The following is a 19,871-nucleotide window of genomic DNA, read 5'->3' as shown; positions in this document are numbered from 1 at the left end:
TCTGTAAGCGAGGACTGGCCTGTCTCCCAAGGTCTGTGAGAGTGAAGGATCGTCCTTCAGGATAGGTTGTAGATCCTTGATGATGTGCTGGAGAGGTTTTAGTTGGGGGCTGAAGGTGACAGCTAGTGGCGTCCTGTTACTTTCTTTGTTGGTCCTGTCCTGTAGTAGGTGACTTATGTATACCCTTTTGGCGCTGTCAGTCTGTTTCTTCACTTTAGCAGGTGGGTTCTGTAGTTTTAAGAACACTTGATAGAGATCCTGTAGGTGTTTGTTTCTGTCTGAGGGATTGGAGCAAATGCGGTTGTATCTTAGAGCTTAGCTGTAGACAATGGATCGTGTGGTGTGGTCTGGATAGAAGCTGGAGGCATGTAGGTAAGTATAGTGAGCAGTAGATTTCCAGTACAGGGTGATGTTTATGTGACCATCACTTATTTGCACTGTAGTGTCCAGGAAGTGGATCTCTTGTGTGGACTGGTCCAGGCTGAGGTTGATGGTGCGGTGGAAATTGTTGAAATCCTGGTGGAATTCATCAAGGGCCATTTTCAGTCTTCTCTTATAGGTTATGTTTTTATGTATGTAGAGACATGAAGACTTTATTTAATACTGAAGTTCAAGGGCACCAGTATAATCATAAGCAAAGAAAAATAAAGATAAGTGTAGCAAAACAATGCCCTGCATTGTGCATACTCACAACCTTATGGAGATCTGGAATGAAGATGGAAATAACAATAACTGGAGAAGTGCTGTAAATGGAAGTGACAATAAGGTTTCCACTGTCCTGTCATTGTGATGTCCCAACTAAGGACTGGACATAGAACTCTTCTATACACCTTTCTCTTATACCCACACATGTCTGGGACCATATTTGATTAAGTCTCAGTTCCCTTCCCATGTTTGGTATTCTGGGAGACCAATGTTGAGATTCCAGCTGGTATGGTCAATTTATGTCAATGCATTTCACAATGGTTTTGACATGTAAATGTGGGTTTGTTCCATGGATATATATTCCAAAAGCCCATAAAACTCTATCATTTTAAGCTTAGTCTGTTCTGTAGCCTTTGATTAATTTAGAGTGCAAGATGTACAAGTCACTAATAACAGGTTCGTTTACTCAGGTGGCTTTGTAAATGTATTATAGAAGATGAGTTTGGTGAAGCTTACACACAGACATGAGGACTTTATTTAGTACTTAAATACATGCAAGTAAAACAAGTGTAGGGAAACAATCACCATTTTGCATACTCACAACCTTCTGAAGACCACCCAGAAGCATTGGAGAAGGGAAAGATATCAGGAAAAGTAAGTGGGAATGATGTTCCAGGTTTTCACCATCCTGTCATCCCAGTGTCCCAACCAGAGGCTGGTCTGGCTGTATTTTTGTATCCTTTTTCCTTACTCCTCCGCCGCCCCCCCCGGACGGACGGACACGCACACACACACATGACCATATTTGATTTAGATCTCAGCTTCTGCCCATGTTTTTCATTCCAGGGAACCATAATTAAAGTTCTGTTTGCTAGCATAAGGTACTTGCATCATAAATTTCCCAATATTTCCAACTCATTAATACATTTACCAAAAATTCCCTCAAAATCCATTATTTCAAGTGTAAAATGCCCTTCTGTGGTTTTCTTGTTTATCACAAAGTCTTATAACCTTAGGACAAGCACTGAAGGCTAACAATTACAGTATCTAGGTCTCATACTTTTGTAAAGCCGATAACCGTAATTTTACATTTGTTTCCTTACTTGCATTACAGCTTTAATTAAGCATTTTAACTTTTCCTAATATTTAGATTATAGTTTGATTTTAAGCATAAACCTTCCAAGATAACTCAGGGGTCACAGGTCAACAGTTCCTTTGCTATTTACTTGTTTATCACAAGATACGTTTTGTTAAATCTTATCATTCTAGGTCAAGCACTTATGTGAAGACTTTAGGCCTTGTGCTAACTGCTAGCCTCCATTAGGCCTCAAATTTATTGCAAAGTCTATTTGCACTATTTATACATTTTGTTTTTCACTTCTTGTGTTAGAGCTTTAATATCAGCATTTTAAGCATATTAGCTTTTCCTAACATATCAATTTTAGTTTAAACATCAGCATAAACCTTCCAGTAACAGGCATCAAGGGTTAATAGGAGTGTTTCACTATAGGCCCCTGGTCTGGTTCCATTTTGGAGGATGTATTTAGCCTCCCTAAATTGTTCTGATTAAATGTGCTTCATGTAGGTGAACTTTTTCCAAGGAAAATGATGATGTCCCAACTCAGTTTGAATGGTGGGTCCCAAAGTTTCACCAAATGTGCAGGGTTTCAGAGGAAGGCAGTTTTTTATATATGTGTTTTTTCTCCTCAAATATCAGCAGTTAATTTTTGTAAACATCAAGAGAAATAAACAGCATAAATTGGAAGCTCTAGCAGTAATACAGGTATAATGTTTTGGGTTCCATTCAGAAAGGCACTGAAAAGACTGAGTTTTCCCATGCTTGTCCTTAATATGTGTACCTATTAATTCCAGAAAACATTAGCTGGAAATGTTGTCAGAGTGGGTTGCTGTAAAATTCCCTCCGTGCTTCCAGTCAGGGTAGTAAGACATGTAGGATAGTCTGCCTTTTTATTATGATGGCACTTCCTGTCCTGGCTTCCATTTGGATGTGCAGTGTTGCATGAAAAATAAACGTTGGCTGAGGAAGCTAAATAGATATTTCAGAACCTTCTGAAAAGTTTGTTTTAGTGTTTTATGTTCAGGTCCGCAGATGAGGAAATATCAGATGCAATGATGGTAGTGTTATTTTTACCCCATCCCTATTCACCATCTTTGTATGTCATTCATGGCACATGCTATATAGTTTCTGGGGTTTGATGCTTCACCTTCATTTTAAATGACTCACCTTGGCGATAAACTGATAATTATGCAAGAAAGCCGGCCTCATGAAAAAGATGCAAGGGTTATGTCACCCTCAGCAGTGCTGTTTTTAAGTAAGCTGGCCTCTAGCCCATTCACTTTCTTTTTCAAGTATTATTCCCTGAAGGAACATTTTAAAAATGATGTAGGCTTTAGCAATTGTAGAACTTCACTGCTAATGATTTTCCAGCAGAAGCAAACAATTTACTGTAAACATTTGCTCCTTGGTGTGTTATGCCTCCTTTGTCTGACAATTTAAAATAGGTAAAAATCACTATGAGGAGTTGGAAATAGAGATTTTGGGGCTAACTGTAACCTTTCCCAGCCTTCTAGCAGCTTTTGGTTATTTTTGTCTTCAAGAAGCAGACTTTTCTTTTGAAACAGGATGATATAGCTTAGCTTTCTTGTAACCTGTTCCTAAACTACTGACCCAATAATTGGGATCATATGGAAAATTTAGTAATATCGAGCAGTTTTGTGTTGTTTTTTTTTCATCTAGATCTCAGGTGACTCTACAAATCTTGATTAATTCTCACAATACCCTTGTAAAGGACTCAATGAAGTATTATTATGCCCATTTTACACATGTGCTGTGAGAGAACCTCAACCTCATTAAGACTGCTTTGCATCCCTTGGAAATAATGATGACGATAAGAATAATAATCATATGTAACTACCTCACTGGTGTTTTGTAAAATTAACTCTGCAAACACTTGAGTACATGTATAATTTCACTTTTGTGAGTAGTCTCACTGGAGTCCACTGCTGTAAGTCAAGTTGTGCATGTGGTTAAGTTTTTGTAGTATTTTATCCTTAGTTAGCACTTTGAAAATAGAAAGTGCAGTATATGTGCTAAATGAGATTATTCGTTGTTACTAAATTAAAAATGTCAGTAAGGAGGATGCATGAGTTGACATTGCCCTAGGCCCAACCCTAGCGGTCAAGCTACCATATTAAGCAATTTTTATGTAACTCTTGGCCCTACTTTGCAGTAAAAAAATAAATCCTCAAAAGCTTTCCGTTTAACTTTATAAGCTGTATATATAAAATACACAATGTACCTTTACTCATATGCCAAAGATCTGCAGCAAAATTGTTTAGTACCAGCATGAGTCTCTCAGCAATTTAAGCCCTTAATCTTTTATGGTATTTTCTCTTGCTCTATCACTCTCTCTCTCTGTCTGGCCCTGCAGCTGTCTGAGAATTGCTATCCAAGCAACCTGATTTCAACAACTCAATTCTCTCTCTTTATAAATATTTTATTTTTCTAAGAACCAAAGGTCAGTCATTTACTGTAATTGTAACCTGCGTGAAGGCAAATGCAGTAGTTTTACCTTTTTTTTAAGCCACAGTACGTGGTAACTACATGTCCCTGTCTGAAGTTTTAGAGTTTGGGGTGGGGATATGGAGCATTATAACCTAATAAAAGATTTTACGTCATTAAGAATTGCCAGTTTAATCAGGCCTATCCACTGTCTAGGTTTTTTTATGTTTGTTTGTTTTTTCAAAAATCAGGTTATCAGATCTCTTGCCCATAATCTCTTAGTTTTTGCTAAGCACCAGGGGAGTCATGAGCTTTCAGGAGTTTTATATTTATATTTGCAATATTAAGCCATTCTAGAAGAGAGGGATATGGGCACTAAGACTACAAACTGAGGCTAAGTAAAGATTTTTCTTCCTAGCTCTGAGGTAAATTTCCCACACCATAACTTAATACATGAAGTATGCATTTCTGGTAGGGTATAGAAACAGATCTAAATTAAACTGAAAAAAGCTGGTCAACATCTTGGGACTATTAAATATGGAAGAACACTTCAAAGGTATTTGACTTTCTGTATGCTACATACCATTGATTTCATTGATTGTTATCATTGTAAGTTGGAAGTTATGACAGTATGGCTCACTTTGCACTGGAGTTATGTCTGATTCTCTTTTTATGCAGGTTTAAGATTTTTAAGAGCCCTTAGACTGATACAGTTTTCAGAAATTTTGCAGTTTCTGAATATCCTAAAAACAAGGTAAGACTTTAATACATACTTAACCTGTCTGTAGTCTACCTTCTCCAGTTTATAGTTATAGTCAGAGGTAATTTCTCCTTTCATAATGCCATTAGAATGAATGGAAGTTATGGTTTGAGTAGCACACACCGAAACTCAATTTTTATATATATATGTACGTATGTGTGTTCACACGCACACAATACCCATTTGACTTTTTCCCCTGATGTAATTTTCATTAAAGACACTAGACTCTAAGGCACATTCATGAGTCAAGTCATGTTTGAGCCTCATCCATGCAGCTATTCCATCTTTTAGTAAATGTAATTATTAGTTTAATTGGTGACTAGTTTCACTGGTGAACGTGCTGCATTGGTGAGCTAAGTGCCTCCTAATATATGGTATTTTATTTCTCATACGAATATATAGTCATCTCTTGTTTTCTAAATTCCCATTCCATCCTGTATTTCTGGTGAATGGTTTATTAGTTTAAATGTCTCTTTGATATTATCTGTTGATATTTCACTTGATACATTTTTATACCTGTAATATTCAAGGGACTGAGTGATTATAAATGTAAAGGCAGAGTGATAGAGCTACACATTGATTAAATAATCCATCCTTCCTCATTCTGAATCCCTACTTTATTGCCTCATTAAATTAGAAATAACTTGCCCAACAAAATACCCAACAGGGAGATGGCAGTTTAGAAATAATCATTATGATTCTTCATCATTATGAAAATCTTAGATTTCAAAAACGTTTTTTACATTGATTTTCCACTCTGGATATCTCATTCCTTTCATTGTCATAAGCAATCCTTTAGAAGGATGTTTAAAATACTTCAGTTAACAACTGTGGTCTTATTTTAACTGCTTTTGTGTGGCAGCATACTTGGTATGGGAAGCAGAATGCACATTAGCTACTGTTACGCCCATTAGTTAATCACCTTGAAGCACCAAAGGGACTGTGCCATGTTTCACAGCAGCAAAGGGATTAACTTTTTAACATGCATTAAAATACACCAGCTAAAGTATTGAACTACTGTTCTAGTAATTATTTTTAAATACTCGAAGTTCAGTTCCACTTTAAAATCCCTCTTCTCTTTCCCTATTCATTAATTCATCCCATATTTGAGGGTGTGTAACTCAGGTGAACTTTATTACCCTTAATGAGCAATGAACCCATGTAAATCACCCTACTGTTCATGAGTAAATAGGCTCTTCAGATGTGCACAGGTTCAAGACTCCCAGCAGGCTCTGCAACCCTTTAAACCTTAAAACTGTTCTCATTAGTCAACCTTTCACATTGAAAGAAACCCTAAATGACTCTGTAACTGGCTTAAGATCTGCCTGGAACTGTGTGAGCATGTAGAAAATGTAGTTTTTCTTCTTAAAATAATGAAACTAGTTTAATAAACACACAGAGAAACTGCAGTCCTGTAGCCTTAGAATGTCACTGGTCCTGCAGAGAGAAAATGTAATTGTTACAGAAACTTAGTGTATTAAAATCTCCTTGCAGAACACAAAGGATATTATCCAAAGCCCACTAAAATCAGTAGAAAGACTTGCATTGACTTCAGTAGGCTTTGGATAAAGGTTCAAATCCCCTTAAGGAGGGGTGGAATTTTAAGGCTCCAGAACAGTAACTGAAGGGGAGATGCTTTAATTAAATGTGTTCCATTTGAAGCTAGTTTAGGACTTGACCCCTTTGTTTATAATAACATTTGTTTGGTGCCAAACTTTACTCCCAAATTAGATGCTCATCATCTTTGTAATTATTTACATGAATATGCAGGCATCTGTAAATCTCCTGTTCTGATTACTATAAAGCCCTTCAAATCCAGCTTACTTATGTGGCTTCCTTTCAGTTTTACTCAGTTGATTAACCCAAACTGGTTTATTACTAAACAATTCATTTAATTTAAAAATCATCAAAGGCCTCAAAATAAATTGTTTCATGTGTCCCACCCTATTCTTGAGCATGCAGTAATCAGGCATATCTGATATCTCATGTCTCATTTAATAAACCTAAAGACATTTTATAAAATGCTACTGGTGTCCAAAAAGTATCATTTTATAAAATTTGTGGGCCAAACTGGAATGAATATTATTTTATTGACTTCAATGCAGTAGCTTCAGTTATACTAAACGTGAAATTAGACCTGGAAGCTTTATTGTTGGTGGTGGTGTTTTTAAATGGATCCAAGTTGCAAAATTAACTCTATAACCTAAAAACAGAAAAAGAAAGAGGGAGGAAAATGTATCTGATAAGCATAAAGAATAAATAATAATGGACCAAAGTGTACTAACAATGCACTTAAGTATAACTTGTAACCAGGGTCGGCTCTAGCCATTTCGCCGCCCCAAGCATGGCGGCACACCGTGGGGATCGCTCTGCCGCTCACCGGTCCCGCGGGACCGGTGGACCCTCCACAGGCACGCCTGCGGGAGGTCCACCGGAGCCGCCTGCCGCCCTCCTGGCAACGGGCAGAGCGCCCCCCGCGGCATGCCTCCCCAAGCACGCGTTTGGCGCACTGGGGCCTGGAGCCGGCCCTGCTTGTAACCAGACAAATCTAGCATAAAAGCCCATTGTGATAGCTGCTTTTATAGATCCAGACTAATATGGCTACCCCTCTGATACATTGTGATAGACTATTCATCAGTTGTCATAATAGCAGAACAAAAATCGTGTGGAATTCTAGCCAGCACTAACAAACACAGTTTCCATCAGTGATGCTCATAGGTACTATATATTAAAATTATTCTGTAAATAAAATCAAATGTGGAAAAAGAAAGCTTTTCATGATGTTTTTGTATTATAATCTTTCAGATGAGATGTAAAACCAAGGTGCTGACAACTTGTGGTTACTAATCATCCTTTAGCACTTTTGCAAGAATTAGAACAGTTAACTCAGTGAACTCACTAAATTCCTGTTTTGATTGAATACATTCTGCCTACATAAATTCTAACAGAAGTTTGTTATATACAGAGGTGTTCCTCACTTTCTGCCCTAAACTGTGATTTAGAACTGTATGCTGTAAAACAGCTGCTACATTCTGTCATGCAGATGACTTCACTTCAGTCACAGGTGAAGTGTTTCCTGGATAGAGAGAGCTGTAAAACATGGTAGGATCCTGTATTATGCTTCTGTAGGCATTTTAAAATATTGTTGTTCATATTTGAATATGAAGGCCAAATACTGTTGAAGCCAATGGGAAATGCATGCACATGTAGCAGCTGATTTGCAAGGGAAGCCAAATACCAGAAAGCTCAAGATAGAGCCTGAAATGTTCAGCTGCAATAATAAATACAATTTATCATTATCAACACTGAAATAATTATATTTTAAACATTAACTCTTTGGATTATTTAAACAATTCTGAATGTATTATTTCATATTCCTCTCTTAAAAGTGATCCATGCTTGTGTGAAGAATGCTCGAAACAAATAACATAAGACATCATTTTAGTATGTTCAGCAGCAACATCTATTGACAAGCATGGTGTAATACTGATGGATTATGTAGCACATCCGGTCTTGTCTATCTTATGTGCAAAGACAGTGCATGTAATATTTGGTCTTGCTGGGAAGGAAAAGAATTCCCCTCTGTTGGAAAATATGATTGACTTTAACCCCTAAATTAAAATTACTGCCTGCAAGGTTTTATTTTCTATAATACGAAGTCAAAGAGAGACGCTGAGTGAATGTAGCAATTGAAGGACTAGGATTAAAGGAACAAATCTCATTCATACCATCAGCAGAAGGGCCATTCATAATACTGTGATCCACAGGAAGCAGCTAGAACACTTTACAAATGGAAAGTAGTATATTAAACAGGTAGTTGTTGGGTGTTGTGTAATTATCAGAACATTAAAAAAATTCCTAACTGTTCTTTAGCAGACCCTCTGTGGATGCAGAAAGAGTTTACAGCCTACTTGTGTAAACTGAACCTCTAAGAGGCTAACCATGTCCTTACTAATTTAAAGTTTATGTACTTACCTATGAAATGTAATATATCTTTTTCAGAATTGTTAGTTTTTTTCTCCCATGTTTTAGAAGATTGAATATAGTTAGTTTTTTCCCCTCACCATTTTATACAAGGTTTCAATAGAACTACAGGGCTTTAGGTAAGCCTTACAATAAGGGATTTTGCACAGATGTTGGAAAGAGCTTAAAGAGCAGGAAAATGTTTGTGACTAATCTTTCATCTATATTTAGTCTCTGGCAGAAAGACAAGGGTATTTCATAAAGGACAGACAAGGTACAATTATGAATAAACACACAAAAAATAAAATAGACCTAAAGAGGAATCAAAGTAGTGCTTCAATACCATTTATTTATTTTTATATATTTATATATAAAAATAAAGATAGGACCTGGAGATTGATTGACATATTATTGCATTACTGAGAAGCTTTTCCCCCTGTGAAATTCATGGATAAGCAATATTCAGACTTTGATAATGAAGCACAGCATCCTATGAATGATGCCTTTTGGTCTAATTTAAGAACCACAGAGGTTTGAATCCTATGTTATGATCAAATGTAACCACTAATATAATATAATATAATATAATATAATATAATATAATATAATATAATATAATATAATATAATATAATACCATTTACCTATTCCAGTGGGACAACTGGCACACTTAAAGTTTTCCACATGCTGGATCGGGGTGTCAGTCTATTTCAGAGTCTTTATTGCTCAAAGACGTTCAGACAGCTGAGTATGAATGTACTTAGCAAACTGAAAGACAAACATTTGATCGATTACAAAATCACATTTTTTAATCCATTATCTTCTACCAGTGTGAAGGTTACTCTTAAAATAAAAAAACACTAACAGTACTTTCACTCTCTTTCTTTAAAAAGAGCCTTTTAAATTTAATTATAAAACAAAATTACAAATAAAATATATTTATAAATAAGTGTATAAATCAAACCTTATCTCAGAGGTTCTCAACCTATTTACCATTGTGGGCTGCATATGCAACTCTCTGTGTATTATGCAGGCCACATCCACAGAATATATATACTAACTGTAGGGCCCTGAGGGTCACATGGACCAAAGCTGAATTCTGGTTTGAACTAAAGAATATCTTTTAGAAAAAAACATCCAATCTTGATGGGGCAAAGTAACTTGACTCCAGTGGGGCTGCAGAGGCTCATCTGTATAGAGTAATTTGCAAAATGGAGCCTTATGTATGAACTGTAAAGGTAAACGTTATTTAATTTGGAAGCCTAATCTTTACCACTATCATTAGTGCATTGCCACATCCACAACTCCTTCCTCCCCTAATGAAGCTGTCCCTTCAATAGCTACAATTTAGCCCCAAATTATATATGATTAGACAGTTAAAAAACACCATGTTATCCTCCTTGTCTACCTTCTATCCCTCAGGACCCAGTATAGCTACAGACCTGGGTTCTGATCACATAAACATTCAAAGACATGCAAATACACATCCAGAGGGGACTGACGGGTCAGGACCATGATGTATCAGTCTATAAAAGCTTTAGGAAAAAATAGTTCCTACACATGAACATCTTCCAACCTAGATTATTGCAGACACTAATAAAGTTTTCCAAAATACTCCAAGAGTATTTAAAGTTAAAACATTAAAATTAGGCTTGCTTATTAGCTGGGGGATTGTTATTAGCTGAAAATGAGATTGAATTACAGCACCATGAACTCCTAAATTTCTAGCTAATCTATGTATTTGTAACATTGTTGTGTGTTTATAAAAAGGAAAAGTATCTTATCTGATACTTTATGTACAGTTTTAGCTTGATAGCTGAACTACTAATATCAAAAGTAGAGGTGGTCAAATCATTTATAATATAAATAATATTCATTGCTATTTAACCCTTTTTCCTATTTGCATATTGTTGTCTAACTGATTTTGATGTCTGTTGATGTATTTGATACTTGCAAACATTAGTCAACTAATATTAAGGAAGTTTATGCTATGCATTCACATCAACTAGTCCTTATTCAGAATGTGCAATCCATCACTTGAGTCACATGGTATTGTTTCTACTCTTTGGCTGGATGATTGAAACTTTTTAAACGGGAAAATAATTAATAATGCATTTTCTGGTACAAATTTTGGGATAAACCATGCACCAAAATAGGTGGAACTTTCAGAATTCACAAGATTGGTCCTGCTTTGAGCAGCGAGTTGGACTAGATAACCTCCTGAGGTCCCTTCCAACCCTGATATTCTATGAAATATGTTCATGCATACCTACGGACCATCTGAATGCTCAAGAATAATCTCACAAAAGATAGCAAATTGACCTTCTTGCTTTTATTCCTTCATACAAGGAAGTGTTTTCACCAGCAATGTGTTGCAAAATCATAGATAATATGGGGGAAACCCTCAGAAGCACCAGTACACTGCAAGTTTCATCATCCTCTTGCAGAAGGAAAATGCCTCCCCTCTTCCCACAAAGGAGGCGGGACATTCACATGGAGACCTAACACCCTTACCTTATCCTAATTTGCATGACAGAATAGCTCCAAATTTATCAATCAGAATATAACATCTACAGATTAACTGCAATATTCTGTTCATTGATTATTTTCCATATGTATGGGATAAAATCTCAATCCCGCAATGATTTACACAGATGTTTAACTTTTTATACATGATGAGCTATTTCATTGAATTCAGTAAATGCATTTTTCATGAATGGGGCTGCTCGCAGTATATAAGGTCTCTGCAGAGATGGAGCTAAAAGCAAAAAGCATACTGAAGAAACACACCATGCAGAAAAAATGAAACAGATTGGAAAAAAAGCAGAGCTGTACAAATACATGTTATAAGTATAAAAGCTCTGTTTCCAAGACGTTGTAAATTGATGTTGCTCCCGTGAATTCTTTCGATCTACACCAGCTGAGAATCCGGCCCAAAGTATTTATGCTGAACTAATTGCTATGCAGAATCCAAGCAGAAATAAGTAGAGGAAAAAAGAGAGAAAGAGGAATAAAGAAAGGAAATGGTAATGTGACAATAGAGAAAGAATGGATGTTTTAGGCCTGTGGTATCTCCTATTTGATCATGATCAAATCTCCTAGAACTTTTCTAAAATATCATTCACTCAATTTAATAGCTTCACTAAAGCTGCATATAAAACCATTTAAATCTGTGAAAGCAGACATTGCAAGCTATGTAATAATGTTTTTGCATATATTTTTTCAGTATTTTTTAAATTGCCAGACAGCACCTGCTCCTGTTCCCACAAAAATCTATATGAAGAACTTTAGGCCTAAAGTATATACACAGTAAACTCTCTTTCTGTGTACATAAACTCATTAAAAAGTGTGTTTATATAACTTGTGTTCCTGTTACAACTTATCTGTAAAAGCAGCAGAGAGTCCTGTGGCACCTTATAGACTAACAGACATATTGGAGCATGAGCTTTCATGGGTGAATATAAGGTGCCACAGGAGACTCTGCTGCTTTTACAGATCCAGACTAACACGGCTACCCTTCTGACAACTTACATGTAGAATATAATATATATTTGTTCATTTGTGCAGTAATTCCATCAAGCTGGTGAATCTGTGCTCTATATTTATCAGCACATGGCTGACAGCAGCTGGGTTCATACATTTGGTAAGTATACTTGAAAATTTGGTAAGTATACTTGAAAATACTTCATCGGGTTTTTTTCATGGATCAGCTCCTCTGAGCTGCTTTATTACCTGAAATTACCTTGCTTAGGATAATCACTTGACGCTGTTGCAAAGTACAATAAGGAAAGGCATCAAAGTTTCCTGACTTTCCAGCCTTGTACCCAAAACTAATTCTGAACAGTAAGTAATATTCACTTCATTAACCTCTGTGTTTAGTTCAGAAACAGTTACATAAGTCTGGGACTTGGATTTTAATAGAACTCTTTTCAGTCTTTTCACATTGTACCACTAGGTGGCAATATTTCCTTAATAATTACCAAGCATTCATGTCAAAAAAGGCTGGTACAACATAAATGATAATGACACCCAGTCTCTAAGAATGGCCATCCTGGGAAACACATGGCTTCGCCAAAAAAGCAGTTCTGTATTTTCAGAAGAATTAATCTGATTTACTAACATTTTAGAGTAGGTTTCTTAGAGATTAGTTCTCTGCTTTATTCAGTTTTTTTTTTTAAAAATTGTATCACTTTCACCCCGACAAAAATATTATCTGCATTTGATGGTTTAAGCTCTTATTCAGTATTGATTAGCTGTATATTTTAACTTCTATAACTAAAAAGATCTCAGTTGTAAAGTAATGGCATTAATCTGCCTTTTAAAAGTTAAAAAAGCAATAGAAGTTTTGAAATGAATTGTTTACTGTCAATTATATTTTGTAAATACAATTTAATATGACTTTAGACGTACATTACATAGCAGATAATTTTGCCTAACTTAAGGTCAGTAAGACATCAGGTTGTTAGTAGTATCAATCTATGCAGCAACGGATTTTGGGCCAGATTCTGATTTCAGTTACATGATTGTAAGTCTGGAGTAACTTCATTGACGTCAATTGAATTATTCTGAATTTACATTAATGTACATGTGGTTAAAATTAGACCCTTGATCTTTTAATTATGGAAGGTAGTCATTTGTCCAAATGTCTGTTTTCCACTCTAAGAAAATATTCATATCATACATACCATTTCAAAATTGGAATGTTCTATAATGTCCTTATTTCTGTTGATGACTACATTTCTAACACCTATATCACACAGGAAAATGATAAAAGACAAAAACATCCTAGCACTTGTGGGTGAACACTTCAAAAAGTGATCTCTCTGTATCTGACCTATCAGACCTCTTCCTCAAAGGAAATCTGCACAATACTTTCAAAATATGCTTGTCTCTTTTTCACCATAGGCATTGACTCCATGGGTACTCTGGGGCTGGAACATCCATTAAAAAAAAGTTGTGGGTGCTCAGAACCCACCAGCTACAACTGTTTGGCAGTGTCCCTGATCAGCTAATCTGGGGTGCGACTGATCAGCAGCACCGCCAAACAGCTGATTGGCAGCTCAGGGAGGGGCTTGGGTTAGAATGGAGATTAAGGAGCAGTGGGAGGGTGGGGACCTCGGAGAAGGGGCAGAACAGGAAGAGGCAGAGCGAGGGCTCGGACTCGGACTCGGGTTAGCGAGTGGAGTTAGTGTGGGAAGAGATGAAAGGAGGGTGGGGCTTGTAGGAAGGGGCAAAGTAGGGTTGGGGCCTTAGGGTAGAGTGGTGGTAGAGCACCCCTGGGGAAAAATAAAAGTCAGCATCTGTCACCTGTGTCTCTCTCCAACAGCATTGGGTCCAATGAAATATATTATCTCACCCACCTTGTCTCTTTCATATCACAAATACTCCTCTGTGACTTTTGTGATACAAATATCATCATAGACTTTATGTAGTGCTTCAAAAGACCAGACTCAGGGTAGGGTAGGTCTACGCTACTGCTTAAGTCAATCTAAGTTATGTTGCTCCGGGGTGTGAAAAAGACACCGCCTAAAGGATGCAAGTTACAGCGATCTCAGCGCTGTCCACACCAGCGCTATGCCGGCAGGAGATGTTATGTTGGCCAGAGATGGCCAGAACATGTTATAATTGTGCCATGCATTGTTGTAAATTATTTATTAGTAGTTCAGGTATTATTTTTCTAGATTTGAGAAGCAGGTTTTTAAAAGTTTAATAATGGTTGATTTTCTGTTTCAGTGTTTTGCACACTTTCTTTGCGTGTTTCTCTGTGCAGGTGGTCCAATTCTACTGCAGGGGTTTCTCAAATTTATAATTTCATAATGTGGACCGCATCTTATGGAAAGATTATCATATGGATATTTTCCTTCCCATTCATAATCACGTATCATCCCTGTGGTAACTGCAATAGCTGGCTACATGGGAAAATAACATTTGGAAATTACTTACTGTATTTTAGCTGCTTTTTAATAAAATTTATGAGCTGGAAAATAAAGGGGGGAGTCAGACCCATGAAACCAGCCAATTCTTCTAGGAACCAGCAAGTGATCCATAGGTCACAGTTTTGGAACCTCTGCTCTATAGTAATTTTAAACACAGATCTCTGTATGGAATTTGAAAGCATTTTATTTACCATTACGAAACAAGACAAAGTCACTCTGCTTTCTTCCCATTCTTGTAGCCTGAAGTGCTCAGGAAGCTTGGGAGGAATGGTTAAAAATAGCAAGCTTATTTTTTTAATTGCTTTGTTTATTTCCATATTCAGAAGTTTAAGAGAGAACTGTTCAATTAGGTGCCCTTTAAATTGTGCCCAAATATTTTCAAGTGCTTCTATTTGTCTGCATGTACTTATGCAAGAATTGAATGAAAGAGACTATCACTTGAGCATGCACAGAATTCTCCCAGAGTTTTGATTGCATAGATTAATTAATGTACTTACTAGCGTTGCAGGTTCACTTCAGGGATCCTTTTGAAAATTTGCTCCTTGAAGAATTTCAGACTGGAATCAGTCTTTACAGTCAGTCTAAGTTGTTACTGGTCACTGTCAGAGAAAGGATGCTGGACTAGATGATGGACCTCGTGTCTGATCTAGCTTGGCAATTCCAGTCTTATAGTTGCATGAAAATAGGTGGTTATAAAAGAACTGTAGCTTACAAAATCTCAACCAATTCATTAGTCAGGCCATAATGAACTCTTGATATTTGTAGCAGTTCTGTCTGCTGGGTATAGTGAGATCTGCTCAACTGTTCAGTAATCTATAATTATCTTTCCCTCTGATGGTTGGCCATAAATCATGTTCTGCTGATAGTAAAGTAAAGACTTGAGTTTTGATTGTAGAAGCTTGTGCTTATGGAACAAAAAGTTATGAGTTTTTGGAGCTAGAGATCTGTTTCTTATGATGTATACATGTGGTTAACTAATGACCATTACAAGACATCATTGGCTGTGCATTATTTTAGAAGGAAAAGGAAAGTGAGACCATCTGGATTCCATTATGAACTAAATACTCTAGTAATGATTGGTGATAGTGTTTTCCACAAGTAACATAAGCAAGAGGACCCCGTATGGTAGCAGTGGAATTGTACAACTCTAATTAAGGCAGAATTTGGTCCTTTATTGGTAAAATGTTTCCAGCAGTATATGTATGCCAATTAGACAAAAGTAAGTAATTACAACTAGTATTAACCTGTTAGGGCCCTATTAAATCATTATATTTGTCCTTTTATGTTGTAGGTGGAGAACTCAGGGGATCCATGGGAAAATTTCCAAAATAACCAACCACTTACATATTGGGAATGTGTCTATTTACTAATGGTTACAATGTCCACTGTTGGCTATGGAGATGTTTATGCAAAAACAACCCTTGGTCGCCTTTTCATGGTCTTCTTCATCCTTGGGGGATTGGTAAAATCTTTTTATTGCTACTACTACTTTAATACCAGCTCTTTTATATCTCCTAAAGTTTATTAAGCAGCAACCTGAACTATAGCATCTGGTTTAGTAAGTTAAAACCTTACGAATTTTAAACAATTGAGCTACATATCTTTTTTGTTAAGCCAGATCTTGTCACACTTTTGGAGAGGTTGTCATTAATCTACAGTAAGAATAACTCTAATATATTTAAGAAAGTAAAGCTTGTAAATACATGAAGTGCCTTAGCAATTCTATTTACAGTATTATTTACAGTCCATTACTTTTCAGTGACACTGTTGTGCATTGTTTGATGATGGTCATTAATATTTTGAAGGAAGTTTGCGGTTTCAAGAGCCCTCCCTCACCCTCTGTGTTCCTTCCCAGAATTCCAACAAACACTGTGGCTTAGTACTGCCTTAAAGAGCAGCATGCCTGATCCAGACATTAGCAAACCATGCTCTCTTTAATTTCAAACATGCAACTATGTCATAATCTTTACTCACAGTAGACTAGGTTTAGTATAAACACAACAAATTTCCTTTTAACTCAGCAAATTGTATCACTCCTTTTCCTGTTCAAATAAGTATATACACAGCACTAATACTGATAATTGTTCTATGTCAAATTACCTTTTTTTTATCATTACTAGTTCCACTACAGCAACTGCTGCATTTTGTCTCTTAAAAGAGCAGTTTATGTTAAGATTTATACTCTGTAAGGTAAGTGTGAGTTAAAATTCATTCACAATATATGCATTGTACATTTACATGCATATATGTATTGTTATACACATATTGTGCATATGCATATGTCTCTCTGTAGCAGGTATATGTATAACAGATACAGTATCAGTGCAATATGTATAATATATATGCACTTACATACAAAAGATGCACATATTTGCATATATAAAGAGACCAAGTTGACTGGCAGCAGCTCTTAGAAGTATCCAGCCACAAGCAAGATGTTTGTTGGACAAAACATGGCAGATCATTTTTTTTTCTCCTTACTACCTCTTTCTGTCACGTGTTCTTATAAATCTTTGAAAAACAAAACTTTTGAAAAAGATTGTTTTTGTTTTGAGTTTTTTGGGGGGGAATTGAGATCATTTTGATTCTTGAGAGCAGGCAAATGCCTGGCACCATATAGTTTTTATCTTCTTCTGAATTTTCATTAAGGGGAAAAAAGTCCACCTATCTTCCCAAAAAAAAAAAAAAAAAAAAAAAATTTTCAAAATGGGTAAGCTATCAAATTCAGTCCCAAATGCTGTATTAGAGACAGGGAAACCTTGCAAGCGCACAAATTTGCCAAGTAGTTTTATAAAGCTTCAACTTGATTTAAATCAAAAAAAAAAAAAAAAAAAAAAAAAAAAAAAAAAGGAACAATAGTAATATCCACTTCTGTTTTTTGCAGCATGTAATCTTTGAATAGTTTTTTTCCCCCCTCTTCAGGAAGAATTAGACATAGCCAATATTTTATAATTAGATGCCAATTTGACTTTATTTTGTTCTTTTTGTTTTGTGTGCTTTTTCCCTCTTTTGACCATTACTTTAGTTTACCAAGTGTACATCTTCTTCAAGACCAACTTTTACATTGAACCCTCTTATTTTGTTTTATAATTTACTTTTTTATTCTTTTTAAATTTTAAAAAAACTTTTAAAGTTCTAATTCTTTTGCATTTTCAGATCTTAAAAGATATATATCTTCTGAAAATATTCATCATTCCCCTTTCTTTGGCCTCTCTTTTTTAGTCTTTTCTTCTGTCTCCTTATCTTCTTCTTAGGCCATGTTTGCCAGCTACGTCCCTGAAATCATAGAGTTAATAGGAAACCGCAAGAAATATGGTGGTTCCTATAGTGCGGTTAGTGGAAGAAAGTAAGTATTCCAAGAGGCTCTGCTGCCTCTGCTGCAGTAGAACACTCTCTGCATGCCATTTTCTTTTTTTGTTTTTTTGTTTCATGCATGTAGGCAATGTTTGCTCGCTACGTGCCAGAAATTGCTGCTCTCATCCTTAATCGGAAGAAATACGGCGGGACTTTTAACTCAACCCGAGGCAGAAAGTAAGTCAAAAAAGACCAGGCGTGGTTGTGACACACTAAAGAACCCCTGAATGTGGTGACATCTGACTCATGGACACTTCCTAACATGCTTGTGCTCTGTGACATCAAATGTCACCACCAGAGAGTTGTCACACTATGTTATTAGAGACCTGGGCCATGCTAAGGTACAAGTCACAATATTTTGCCCCTTTTTCTAGAGAATCTCTGGATACCACTAGAACTAAATTGATATATTAGGAAGGAAGGAACCCTGCTATTGCATCTGCAGTTAGCTTGTGAGACAAGGTCATATCTCACTTTTCTAAGCATCAACCTGTTAGACATCACTTGATTGTCTCTTGAGCAAGTAATTATACTGGTCATCATTTTGAAATTACTCAGTCCATGAGAAAATTGGGTATGGCAGAACACAACATGGGCACTTTATGTTGTCCGGGTTATTTCATTATGATGGCCACACTGGAAGATGATATTGCTACTTTTCATTGATCAAATCCTAACAGATGCTAACTACATGCAGCTCCAATTGACTTAATTTGCTATTTGCAGGTGCTCGGCACTTCTCAGGATTTAGAACAGTCTTTTAAAAACCATTACACTCCCTACCCTGAAAAAAGATATGCTAATCCTAAAAAAAAAAAAGAAAAAGAAAAGATGAATCCATTGTCAGAGTAGTGCTATACCCACATAAGAATAATTCTTTTTGGCTGGTAACAACAATTATGCTTAAACAGGCCACATAAACGTTCAAAAATTAACTGCTTTACATTTCCATCGAATGCCTTTTTTTTCCATCTTGATCATGTTACAACCAAGTCTATCTGAAAGCCATGTTAGATCTGTTGGGAAATAGCCTCAAATAAGGTCTATGTATTGAGAGAATAATTTTCTCTTTTCTACCCTACTCTACTAGTTTTCCCATTTTTCCTTGAGTTCAGCTCATCCTTCTGCCATTCCAGTGCAGAGATGGAGAAAACTGGCCTGTTGTCCTCAAGACCTTTCACATACACTTTCCCACAGAACGTAATAGAGGATACTCTGAATAATCCTTTTTAGTGGAATCTAATTGTTTGTCCCTCCCCACATCTTTGAGAATTAAGCATTTCAGTTTAGTCCCTTTGAAACCATCACTTTACACATGATGTTCATGTGACATGAATATGGTAATATCAAGTTATTTCTCTTCCTTGTTGAGTTGAGAGTCTCTAAAGATCTGTAACCATTTACCAGCTAATTCCTGAGCACAGATTTGCATCATGTGATCCACAAGTAAAAGCTTTTCTTTCACTGATTTCTTATACCACTGAGCATTACAATATGTCCCAGTGAAGCAGAGGACTCCTTACTCACTCTTTTCCTGCTTCCCACCCCCTGCTTTTTTAAGATACTCTCAAATACCTAAAATACACAACTACTACCAGCACCAGAATCTGCTAGCACAGTTTACTCAAACCAGTTGGGTCTATAATCCTCAAGATTAACAAAAACGTTTTCATTGTCATTTGCCTTCTCTG

The 19,871-nt window shown here is 36.3% G+C and overlaps 1 protein-coding gene across 17 annotated transcripts in view; it reads left to right on the top strand.

The window, feature by feature from the left end:
• KCNMA1 (potassium calcium-activated channel subfamily M alpha 1) overlaps positions 1 to 19,871 on the top strand; it is a 902,086-nt gene that overhangs the window by 645,931 nt on the left and 236,284 nt on the right. For all 17 annotated transcript variants that reach the window (XM_075072755.1, XM_075072754.1, XM_075072751.1 and 14 more), the window contains exons 6-9: positions 4,847 to 4,922; positions 12,458 to 12,533; positions 16,118 to 16,288; positions 18,081 to 18,172. In XM_075072755.1, the coding sequence (XP_074928856.1) occupies positions 4,847 to 4,922; positions 12,458 to 12,533; positions 16,118 to 16,288; positions 18,081 to 18,172 (415 nt within the window). The remainder of the gene's footprint in view (positions 1 to 4,846; positions 4,923 to 12,457; positions 12,534 to 16,117; positions 16,289 to 18,080; positions 18,173 to 19,871) is intronic.

Source organism: Chelonoidis abingdonii, chromosome 15 (genome assembly GCF_003597395.2).
Source record: "Chelonoidis abingdonii isolate Lonesome George chromosome 15, CheloAbing_2.0, whole genome shotgun sequence".
In the NCBI taxonomy this organism is placed as follows: domain Eukaryota; kingdom Metazoa; phylum Chordata; order Testudines; family Testudinidae; genus Chelonoidis; species Chelonoidis abingdonii.
This window is presented reverse-complemented; position numbering and strand designations above follow the sequence as displayed.